The 12,368-nt window shown below is 39.0% G+C and overlaps 3 protein-coding genes across 4 annotated transcripts in view; 1 reads left to right on the top strand and 2 right to left on the bottom strand.

The window, feature by feature from the left end:
- The window catches only part of LOC115449583 (rho GTPase-activating protein 4-like), a 39,402-nt gene extending 36,926 nt beyond the window's left edge, over positions 1–2,476 (bottom strand). Inside the window, 1 exon segment of the mRNA XM_037437669.1 lies at positions 1,052–2,476. Coding sequence (XP_037293566.1) covers positions 1,052–1,175 — 124 coding nt within the window. The 5' untranslated portion in view covers positions 1,176–2,476.
- A 2,125-nt stretch (positions 2,477–4,601) lies between these two features.
- Positions 4,602–10,359, bottom strand: LOC115449594 (ribosome biogenesis protein BOP1 homolog). 2 transcript variants are annotated; one of them, XM_030177455.2, is made up of 14 exons: positions 10,131–10,359; positions 9,939–10,055; positions 9,758–9,835; positions 9,271–9,580; positions 8,719–8,881; positions 7,908–8,049; positions 7,574–7,756; positions 7,327–7,482; positions 6,982–7,149; positions 6,734–6,908; positions 6,362–6,580; positions 6,139–6,242; positions 5,597–6,066; positions 4,602–5,407 (listed from the first exon to the last, which is right to left on the bottom strand). In XM_030177455.2, the coding sequence occupies exons 1-14, from the start codon at positions 10,218–10,220 to the stop codon at positions 5,254–5,256; spliced, it is 2,529 nt and encodes an 842-aa protein (XP_030033315.1). In that variant the 5' UTR covers positions 10,221–10,359; the 3' UTR covers positions 4,602–5,253. The 2 variants fall into 2 exon arrangements, with proteins under 2 accessions (XP_030033315.1, XP_030033316.1); XM_030177456.2 differs by having other exon boundaries at positions 9,939–10,052; positions 10,131–10,354.
- Positions 10,360–10,553: 194 nt separating this feature from the next.
- Positions 10,554–11,898, top strand: LOC115449595 (bolA-like protein 3). The gene is made up of 3 exons (XM_030177458.2): positions 10,554–10,825; positions 10,908–11,084; positions 11,431–11,898. Exons 1-3 carry the CDS (start codon positions 10,778–10,780, stop codon positions 11,569–11,571), a joined length of 366 nt encoding a protein of 121 aa, XP_030033318.1. The 5' UTR covers positions 10,554–10,777; the 3' UTR covers positions 11,572–11,898.
- Positions 11,899–12,368: the final 470 nt, after the last annotated feature.

Raw genomic sequence — 12,368 nt, forward strand, 5'->3', positions numbered from 1 at the left:
CAGGTCAAAAATATAATAGAAAAACTTTTAAACTCTGGAATCTACAGAATATCCATAATGAAATTGTCTCCTGAACACTTCAAATAGAGATGTCTCATTATATAATTTTTGCTTCTTTTAAGGAAAAAAGTAAAGTGTAAATTGTTCCACTTTTGTTTAGTAACAAAACAAACCCATACTTAACTGTTTTAAATCAATGAGTTGGTGACTCATCACTCACATTTGGGATGTGTGAGGTATACTTTAAAACTGTCTCAAATGGATATTAACATCCTTTAGCTATTCAAACACTTTTAAAAAGTGTGACAACATGTTTATTGCTACTTCTAGGAAATATCAAATGAATATAGCCAAATCAGAGGTAATGAAAATAACTGTTATGGTTTTTGTGTTGTGGTGGTGGTGGCATGCAACATGCTTCTGTTCAAAGTGAAAAACAGCAGGAGAACTTTATCAACTTTCCTCTTTATTTACCTATGAATTTGTAAATATATAAGTGTTTCTTAATTTTTGATTGCATGCTAATTTTTGAAATGAGTTATCAATAGCATAATACAATATGTTATAGATATTTATAAAAAATATATAATTTCATGATTTTCCTCCTTTATGTGAAATGACTCATATACAAAATATACATAGTGTTTACTCATTTCATTGAAATTATTTCTATAAAACTTAATTCTTTAAACATATTTTGTATCATGAACACTTAATAATAAAAATATATATGTGAAAAGTTTAAAGTGTAAAAAAAAATTAAGTCTATGGCTTGTGCTAATTTGTTTCGTGATCAGTAAAATATGTGTGTATCGAATTATTATACTTGCTTAATGCATCTTATGTAGTAACGAAATATTATTACCTATGTATATGTAGTAGGCACAAGTCAACAAATATTATTTTATTAGTAAATCAAGACGACAGTTTGGTAGCCGCTGACGCACAACAAAGGATCTGCAATGGAAATCATAGAAGAGAGCATGTGAGGTGCGTGAAAGACGCCGGACCCCTGTACCTGTAAAATACACGAGAGTAAGCTTTCACTTACTGTTGAAGGCGGCCAGCTTGCGAGTGGAGCCAAGCCTCTTCATCGGCGTGCGAGGCTCCACATCGCGCTCGTCCAGCACCGGCACAGGTGCCTCGGTCGCCGTTGGCGTCGCCGCTCCGGACATCGCCGCTTGCATTAACTACTGTTCGCTTGTATAAACATTACACAGCACAACAGTTTCTTAAAAAGCACGGAGAACGCATACGATTTGCTTGATCACAAAGAAACGATCGCTTGCGGTTACGGATCAAAAAAACCGTATTCGATTACGTCCACCGGTTGGCGCCGCCGAAACAAAAATAACGTTTGCACTTCGCGGTACAAACTGTGACTGCACGTTCACTTAAACATTTTCAACGCGATTCACGTTCCTAACGTAATCTCCGTGTGAAATATTAACGTCTACGATAATTATGAGCTACAATAATAAAAATGAACTAAGTTATAAACTCAAACGAAGCTTTTTAAATGTTCTACTAATTCAAACAAACAGCTTTTGACTTTTGACGGACTTCAACTGAGATTTGTGGATTTCTATCGGAATTCGGTGATTCAAACAGAGTTACCAACTCATAGAAAAGTTTACCCCTAATGTTTAGTAATACCGCGCGAAAATAAAGAAAACATTATTATTTTTTATAAAATATTTTTATTAAAATATAATCTACTGTACATACCGATTTTGAAAACATTTGTATGGGGCCCAAGTGGAAGTCTTTGATTAAAAATGCGCCTAGATGAAGACGCAAAGTTGGAAACGCGGCGAAAAAAGTTGAGGTGAATCATTCACCTCTATATCCAATTCCCGGGCTTTAATGTGATTCGACTTTCGAGCTTCGCTTCGAGCTTTTATGTCACTGCGTTCACACCTGTAGCTACTCAAATTTACATTGTTTAAAATCGGTTTAGGTTTAGTGTACAGAAACTACAAAGGTCGATTTAATAATCACTTTTTGCAAAATACACCCGTTGATTCATATAAATTTTCTGAGTTCGCCATTTCTTTTGGGTTGCCAAGTTATGAAATCAGTATTTCCTAAAAAAAAAAGAATGGGAAACGTTAATCCGAATGCTCAGCGTGTGATTTTGCAAATGGCGCATTACGATCAACCTCTTCAAAAGCCAGGCAATACTTTTTTTCATTAAGACAAAGAAAGTCGAAGCGTCTAACGCTTCAGTTCGCATGTGTGATCCGATCATTCCTTGAACCAATAGGGTCAACTATTTAGGAGTGACCTTTCATCACAAGTAGATTTTCGTCCCACACGGTAACGCAGTACCTACGCACGCGATTCGCATCACGATGGGTCAATTACATTGGCTCATAAATAAAAATAGTAAAAAGTCGAGTAAAAACAAAGATTAGAATTTTTCTTTAACTTCGTGCGTTAAGCAGGGCCGTAGCTAGGAGGGGGGGGGGGGGGCATTGAGGGGCAATGCCCTACCTTAAAATGCTAATGCCCTACCTTAAAATACTAATGCCCTACCTTAATAATGAACTAAATTGTACATTACGACTCAATGAGTATATATGGAGCAGCGGTTTTATTTTACGATTTGGAAGTTGGTCCCATAGTAAGTTATTCGTATTGTGGGGTAAAATACCTTCTTTCGAGATTTAGGGGAATTTTGTTACAATCTGTATATTAGCTTAAAAATTACGTAAGTTAATTTACCTTTTTTTTTTTTTTGCTCACTTACACAAGTTAAGGAAACCAAAAATCGATTGAGCAGATCAGATCTAGTAACATTTTTATTTCCGCTCTGCTTGTAAAAACAGCTGCCCTACCTTAAATTCAAGTCTAGCTACGGCCCTGGCGTTAAGCCAATCATGACTAGACCTGAAATATACGTGACCTGAAATATATCTGAACCATTTATTGGGCTGATCTCAGCGTGGGCACTTTATTTTAAAGGGTTGCAAGGGCCTAAAGCGCTCACCCGAAAGTCCGTAGGGTGTGTAAAAGCCGACGTTTCTCAGGCTAACAAACATATCATGTCAAAAAAACACGTCGAATTGAGAACGTCCTCCTTTTCTTCAACAAACTTAAAAAAAAAGAGGATATCAATTCGACGTGATTTTTTGTATTAATGTTTATTACCTAATAACTCGCTCATTTATGAACCGATTTGGAAAATTATTATTTTTTTTATTCGAGAGAATATACCTCCAGATCAGTCCCATAGATTTATTTTCAAAATCGCTTCATTGGTTTTAAAACTAAAAAATGAAATCGCGAATTTAGCTTTCTTGTGACGTTAGTTATTCAGGGATAGGCACAGGTGTAACACCACAGCGCGATAGTCGTACTGTGGGTGAAACACAACTACGCCATTGAGACATTCTATTTTTTACTAGGCAACACAAAAATGCAAAAAACAAAAATAATTTTAACAAAAAATTAAACCGCCTTCAAAAACCACTCAAAACGAAAAAATAATTCACAGAGCAGGTATATACTGGATACTAATTTTGGAGTCGGTGCCTAATTAAAATTGCTAGTTAAACTAGATAAATATACGTAGACCCAGTCACACACTAGCGGCACGCCCCCGCTACGCACGACGAGCAGAGCATAAAGGTCTATACTTCTATCCTGTCGTATAAAATATTAATGAATCTATACTATTATATAAAGCTGAAGAGTTTGTTTGTTTGTTTGAACGCGCTAATCTCAGGAACTACCGGTCCAAACTGAAAAATTCTTTTTGCGTTGGATAGCCATTTGTTCGTGGAGTGCTATAAGCTATATATCATCACGCTATACCGAATAAGAGCGGAGCAGTAATGGCTAATCTCAGGAAATACCGGTCCAAACTGAAAAATTCTTTTTGCGTTGGATAGCCCTTTGTTCGTGGAGTACTATAGGCTATATATATATCATCACGCTATACCCATTAGGAGCAGAGCAGTAAAAGCTAATCTCAGGAACTACCGGTCCAAATTGAAAAAATATTTTTGCGTTGGATAGCCCTTTGTTTGTGGAGTGGTCTTAGTTATATATCATCACGCTATGACCAATAGGAGCGGAGCAGTAATGAAACATGTTGCAAAAACGGGGACAATTTATTAGTTTTGAGAGCGTCCGTTGCGTGCGCTGCGTAAACGGTTAAAGTTATGCAACAATGATGTATGACGGGATTGTTCCTCTTAAAAAGTTCTAAAAAATATATTATAAAACAAAGTCCCCCGCTGCATCCGTCTGCCTAAACGTGTTAAACTCAAAAACTACCCAACGTATTAAGATGAAATTTGGTATGGAGACAGTTTGAGACCCTGGGAAGAACATAGGCTCCCGGGAAACTACTACTTTTATAACGGAATACTTTAGCCTGAAAAACTTTATAACGCGGGCGGAGCCGCGGGCAAAAGCTAGTTAATACATATACATAAACCTTACTCTTAAATTACTCTATCCATTGGTGAAAACCGGATGAAAATACGTTCGGTAGAGAGTTATTTGCGTGAGACCCACTCGGAGGGGTTTGGAGCTGTTTAATAATGTGTAAGGATAAAATATATTTTGGATTAAATCAGGCGCAAATACTGTACTTTTTTAAATATGTTTATACCATAAAAGACGAAATGTACTTTACATGTTTTAATAATTACTACCGTAACGCGTATATATATATATTTTTTTTGTTTTTAGTGGTTTTTGGTGTCAGTTTCATTTATTGTTACAAAGTTTTTATTTTCTAAACCCACCTTCTATTTGAACGCAATACAAAAATTTTCATTCTATTGTATTGAGGAATTCCCTTTTGCATCTTGGAAGTTCCAGGTCCTATAAGTACTAATAAAAATGATATGGGACCATTAAAAGCTATACAAAATCGAAAGAAAAAAAAATTTGAATTGGATCACAGGGTAAAAGTTAAGCTGAACACATACAAAAAAATACGAGGAATAGATAACTTTCCTTCTTTGGAGTCGATTCAAAATACATCTGGGAAGATTTTCTGGATGATGAAATTGTATTTTATGTTTGTGCCGATAGGTTATAGAGGCATTGCAATTATTTTATACCTCCGTATCACTATCATTGATCTTAATGTAGTTTGGTAAAAATAAATGACACAGCCAAATTCAAAAAGTTTTTAAGTTTTGTACAATACTTAAATAACGAAATGAATTTCCTCGCAACAAAAATGAAGGCTGGTTGTGTTATGAATATTTAATATGAATAATCGTGGAGTGCTCAGGAGTAGAGGCGGAGGGTGGCGTCGGCGCCGGCGGCCAGCAGCCACGGCTGCTCGGGGTGGAAGCGCAGCTCCAGCGCGCACAGCTCGTCGCGCACCGCCGGCCCGCGCAGCTGCTTCAGCGGCACCAGCAGCGGGTTCTGCAGCAGGTCGCTGCACACACACACGCACTACAACATCGGCGACCGCTTCTCCAACTATTGTCTTTTTATAATAATATTATATATATTTGTATTTTTTCAAAACACGGATAGCACCATAAACTGTTTATGTACTCAATACTGTATTCTATTTCATAGCATTCAATGGAATATTGTAATAGTGTGGAAATAATGTACTCACTTGTAGACCATGCCGTGGGACACGACGATGTAGGGGTCATCGCCGGCAGAAGCGAATAGCGGGTACCGGCGGTGGAAGGCGACACTACGCACCGCGCCGCCGTGCAGCCGCAGCGTCTGGTACGGCTTGGACGACAGCTCCAAGTCGAACCATATGCACTTCCTGTCGTAGGAGCCGACAAGCAGGTTGTCGCCGGCGGGGTGCATGGCCATGCTGCTGATCCACTGCGCGCCGGTGAGCAGCTTGCGCACGAGCTGCTGCCGCACCAGGTCGTACAGCCGCACGGCGCGCTGCGTGGCCACGGCCAGCAGCGGCCGCGTCGGGTGGAACAGCGCGCACTGCACCAGCCCCTTGCTGCGCGCGAACGGCAGCTGCGAGCGGCGCCGCGACACCTGGTGCACCACCACCGCGCGCGCACCGCCGTCGCGCACCGTCGCGCACAGGTAGTCGCCGCGCGCGTGCCAGCACAGCTGCAAGCACACAATACTGTACACGCACCCGCCCACACTCGCGCCACCACAGATACTAGCATGTGGACTCACGTGCACGACAGGTTTAAAGTGAGTGATGGCGATGCGGATCCCCAGGGCCCACTCCTCAGTGGACACTTCGTCCCATTTCACGCACGCCGCCGTCCGCTCGTCCACTGAAAATAAACCAAACACAGTCTCATCATACATTTAAATACGAAAAGGATTGCTTTACAGCAAAAACAGGCTTTTGTTGTAGGTATGGAGTTGTGATGCAGAGTTAGTGAGTACTGACTGCGCACGTCTCCCTGCGGCGGCGGCTCTTGCAGCAGCTCGTCGGTGCGCTGCGCCGCACGGTGTGCGCCGACGCGGGCGCCGGGGTTGAGCAGCAGTACTCGCGACCCCACTGCCACCGCCACTAGCGTCAGCGCACCCGTCGGCAGCCACGACACGCGTGACACCGGCTCCTGCAGAGACACTGTGCGCAGGCAACGACCACTGCTCGTCTCCCACACTGGAAACAACATATACAAGTCAATATGTTATTATAATCATTCTATACAATTAAATAAAGAATATCATCCAAATTGTATAAAATTGTGCAACTACGTATTATGTCACTAATCAATATATTCTTATGAATTGCCGCAAATCGCATGGAACTCACCTTTAACGGTGCCATCATCGCTACCGCTGACGATATACTGTCCTGAAGGATCAAAGTCGACGCTTCGCACGAGCGCAGTGTGGCCTCGGAAGCAAAGCGCCTCGCTGGTGGGGAACGGCTGCAGATCTCGCGGGGACGGCAACTTCGGCACCAGGTCCTCGGGTTTGATCGTCAGCTGAAAGCAGAAACACGTTTAGAATGCAGAGCGGCGGCGTGCCGACCAGTGCAGCGGGAGGAGGTGCACTGACTCGCATCTTGATGGCGCGCGGCGCGAGGTAGAGGTCGAGGCAGCGCAGGAAGCGCTCGCGCGTGAAGCGCTCGTAGGCGGGCACGGCGCGCAGCGAGCCGAAGCGCTGCGGCAGGAACGTGTACTTGCGCTTCCACGGCGTCTCCGACAACTTGTTCCACTCCTTCATCTGCAACATGACCTCGACTGTCACCACTCACGTCCCACTATAAACACCAACTGCGTAAATACTTATAATTCTATTAGATGACTTATTTGCGAGTAAACAAAAACTTTAACAGAGGTTTTCATCAGTCTTTATTTTGCTCACAGAACACTATAAAATGAATTACAAGTGATATAGTACCTCCTTGTCATCGAGCAGGTACTCAGGCGGCGGATTATAGCTCTCTGCGTGGGAGGGTAAGGGCCTCTTCGGCGCAGGGATGTGTTTGTGAATGCCGCGCTGCGCTCGTTCCTCTTCACTTGTTGCTGAACCCCACAGGTTGTAGAAATTCTTTTCCTAATTTGGGAATATTCAGTGGTTTATTATATTAATGTTATTGAAAATAATATAAGTGATTATGAAACTCTAATATTGGCATAATGCACACCCTTCTCTTCCTTCTCTCTTCGGCGAGCTGTTTTCTAGTCTTGGTCCAGCCCATCTTGAGCGCGTGCACTATCCTGGAGATCTGCAGCTGTTCAGATCGCGATGGCAGAAACGAACGCTTGTGTTCGGGGAACGCGCGCAGCGGCGTCGCCATCACCTCGCGACTGAACCACTCTATCCATGGCTATAAATGTACAAATTTACATTCTGAACACATAAAAAAAAATACTTCATAATCAATACCGTATTGGGGTGGGTTAGTTACATTGACATGACAATTAATAGTATTATTGATACATTGCATACTGCTAGACAATTATTATCATCATTCTCACCTGGTATTCATCATGCTCAGGGTTGGGCACACGACCCTCGCGTAACCGCTGTATCAGTTGCAGATCCTCCTTGCTGAGCACCACATCTTGCCCTGTCGTGGGATCCCGCACTGTGCGCCAGAAGTCGGGATCTTCACATTTCCTGTGCCGCAATTGATTACTTCTGATTATGAACCTATTACCTAGCTGGTTTACTGCATATGCAGTCTGCTAGAACTAACTTAAAACAATTCTCCACCATATCCCAATTGGTAAGAGACTGATTGTAGATAAATTAATAAATTAACAAAAAAAAATTTTGACATTGTTAAAAGTATTAAGTGTGTAGGTAATTTTATATGTTACTATTATATTCTACTCATTATTTTTAACATAATTAGGTTCACATTCTCTTTTTTTTTTACATAATTTTATGTTAATATAGTTGCTAGTTCTATATTGTAAAAATATATGTTATTGGTTTATGTTTTCAATGTATGCTATGGCACTTAAGAATGTAGGGCATTTAATATAATTATTGTTTCATATTATTAGAGCTAGTTATATAGTAAAAACTATTGGTGTCCCATTTAAAAAAAATAGTAACAGCCTATATCACTTGATTTAAAAGGAGACTGTATATATTTTGATAGAATATCAAGAATGAATACTAGGTTAAAGCTGCCATAACAACTTGTTCCAAGATTAGGTGAGGTGCACTCAGCTTAAGCAATTAAATACATTTTGTACTACAATGTCTCTTGTTGGTCATATTGACATCTTAAAATGCAAACAAGAGAAAGATGTAAAAGAGAGTAGATAGATGTATCACTTGAGAAAGTCGTCAATATGGTCGCGCTGCGGCGGCTTCATGATGCGCCGGCCGTCCAGGTCGTAGCCGACATGCTGGTACTCATTGTACCACCACATGGGCACATCCCCCACTGTGTTTCTCCGCTCCTCCTCGTCCGATGTGTCACCAGACTCATATTCATCTGCAGTGAACATCACATCTTCATTATTACAAACTCTATACTTACGCTGAATAAATTAAACCTATAAACACACCAACTATTCTGTGAATTGTTACATTTATTATTTATAATTCTACAAATTAAACAAAGGAATTTATTTAGTATTCAACCACCAAAATATGTATAATCAAAACAACTATGGCCTAATGATCATGATCATTAATGAGAGTCTAGGGGAAGTCATGACCCCACATAAACAGTAGCACCACCAGAACTTTAACCTTTATAGCACAGCACAATGTCAATTATTTATTTCATATGGCTCTAATTCTAAGTTTGTGTTAACTGCCTTTTCACTACAAAACTGAGGAACAATTTACAGCACAATATCATATGAGAGTAAATGATAACTTTCTGCTCCACGGGCTGTGTGACACTTGTCTTTTCTATTGTGCTTGCAAGTCTATTGATGCTGTCATGTGTTTGTTTGTCATCATAGGGGGTTTTCTTTTGTTTCTGATTTTTCAGTTTAACTTTCTGTTTCTGCTTAGTTTTTGCAGTGACCTCTTGGACTTGTACATTAGTTTTTGTCTGAGATTTGGACTTTCCATTAGCAGACTCGGCCCCACTGTCCACGCTGTCACTGGCTTCCTTTTCATCATCAATCTCACCTGCTGACCCATCATCAGAGTCTTCATCATTTTCTGAATCTGTTAATTCCTGGAAATAAATTGAATGTTAGTTCTGTACTGTTAGTTATATACCTTTTATAAGTACAAAGCAATGTAAACTATGTTCAACACATAGAGTAATACTGTTTACTGACATTTGCAAAATTGATTTTATTATGTACACAATTATGCACTGTAATGTAATGAAAATACGAGCAGCACTCACTGAGGACTCATCAGATGCATACTCGACCTGCTCGTCGCCGCTGAGCGCCGAGTCCGCGCTGTCATCGAACAACACCTCCTGTTACGTGAACAATAGCGCCAAAATGTACCAAAAATATTTATGTATACTTATTCTTTTGCATTATATTTGTAGAAAACAACGAAAATTTGTTAAAAATTACATCCTGTTCCTGATCAGAACCGGTCTCTTTTTCGTCTTCATGTTCCGAGTCTGTGTCGTCGCCCTCTACATTTAGTTCACCGCCAATAAGATCGTACTCCTCAGAATCACCTGACTGCTGCGAAAGGGAACAGTCATTGAAATTATTTAAACAATATATAAGTTAGTTTAGTAAAAAAGAACCTTACACTACCTCATCTTCTGATGTATTTTTTTCGGGTACTTTCTTCGACTCTTTTGAATCAATTTTCCTTTTTAAGAGCCCAGTTCTGAACGGAGGCATTTTGGAACCCTATTTAAATCTATTCATCTATAATTAGCAAAAAAGCAATATATAGTTGGAACAATAAAAACACGTGTTGATTGGTAAATCTTGGCTTGACAGACGAAATATTGACTTTAGTGACGTTTATGTCAAATGACAGTTTTTTTTAAAGCAATTGTTATGGTTCATTATGCCAATTTCAAGTTATAGTTCATTACTATACTATTTATTAAATGGAGATCCATTCGTTTTTAAATATAATCGTATATTTCAAGTTTTAGGATTCAAAATATCACAAGATATATCATATTGAATAGCATTTTAAAGATAACCTAATTTGTCAAGTTAAACATTCTGCGTAATATGGTTTATGATCGAATCCAACGGTTTCAAAATACAATATTTACAATTTTGAGAATTTGAGGTTATATTTCAATATTACCTCTAAGTTATTTAATGAAATTAAAGTATTCCCAATAAAATGTTTTAAATCATATACATGACATATATATAATTTGTCTAGTCTTAGAAAAAAATAAAAACGTTTGATAAAATAGACAGAATTGTGTTCGAAAATGTTTCGTAACTTGTTCAAGGTCTTCAGACCCGTCGGCAATTATTTGGTAAGGTATTCTATATTTTTAATACTTAATATAAATATTCAGGTCTGAACGAAACTGATATAAGGATTTACTGAAACGGCAGATCCGCGGGTCTGGTGGAGGCTCGAACGCCGCGAGCGTCGGCGGTGCGGGTAGTGCTTTTCAGCAGAACAGCGTGTCGAAAGAGCAGCAACTATCTGCAGCATTGCGCCGCTCGATGCCCGGCATCACGTACATTAGCGTGGAGGATATATCTGGTGGCTGCGGAGCTATGTTTGAAGTAAGCAAATATGAAAAACCTATTAAGTACATGCAAAATGGTCTATTACAATTTAGGTACACTTGGCCACAAAAGTAATTAAATAAATTCAAAACTTCAAAGCGTCTTTACGCATTAAGGTTTTAAGGTGTAATTTATTAATTTTTTTATTCTTGGTTTGAAGTAAAGTAAAGCCCCTTTATCTTATTTTAGTAAAGAAAAAAAAATTGGTTATAACACAATTGAATATAGGTGATTTGAAGTCTTGAGTTTGTTCAGCTATATATTTGGACAACCGCACGTAATATTATGTAAGTAAGTAATTATGTTAGTATGTAATTATGTTAACTAAACTATATATTTTCAGATCAGTGTAGAAGCTAAAGAGTTCATAGGATTGAGCACAGTAAAACAACACCGCTTAGTGACTGAATGCCTCAAGAAAGAAATAGCAGAAATGCATGGCATACGGATCCACACAACACCGACCCCTAAAGAAAACAACTGATATCAAACATTACCTACTTATTATGTAGTACCTATATGTAAATAGTTATTATAGGTGAACCTCTAAAAATATTGTTTTATGTCTAGTTTTAAATGACTTGTTAAATATTAGCAATGTATATTATGTGTTATTAGTTGCTACTTTCAAATTTTATGATAGGATAGATTTGTTTACCTAATGCATTGTTAGATAACTAAAAAAAATAAAAATTGAATTAATTTCTTTGTTAATTTGTTCCTTGTGGCTCTTCATAACTGCTGCAGATTTTTGTAGATAAAGCACAACTGTATGTGGTACTAGCGGATTCCATAAATTGTCAGTACACAATCTATTTTTTTGTTTGCAAATTTTATACTTAAACAAATTACCCTTCCTGATCTATACTAATAATAATATAAAGGTAAAGAGTTTGTTTGCTTATATACGCTAATCTCGGGTACTAAGGATTTGATTAGAAAAATTCTTTAGTGCTTGATAGCCTATTTGTCGAACAAGGTTATAGGCTTTATAGCATCACGATATGACCACGAAACTGTCCAACGAATTTCGAGGAAATTTAATATGAATATTATTTGAGGCTCAGGCTAACAAAGGCTACTCGAGTATCACTCAAAAATATTCAGCTGTAATTTTATAGCGGAAAACTTTCATGCGAGCTAAGCCGCGAGCAAGAGAGTATATTATAAACTAGCTTTTGCCCGCGGTTCCGCCCGTGTTAGAAAGTTTTTCCGACTTAAAGTTTGCCATTATAAGAGTCACGCTATATATTTTAGCGGGATAGAAACATTTAACGTTTT

This window comes from Manduca sexta, chromosome 11, assembly GCF_014839805.1.
Source record: "Manduca sexta isolate Smith_Timp_Sample1 chromosome 11, JHU_Msex_v1.0, whole genome shotgun sequence".
NCBI classification, from domain to species: domain Eukaryota; kingdom Metazoa; phylum Arthropoda; class Insecta; order Lepidoptera; family Sphingidae; genus Manduca; species Manduca sexta.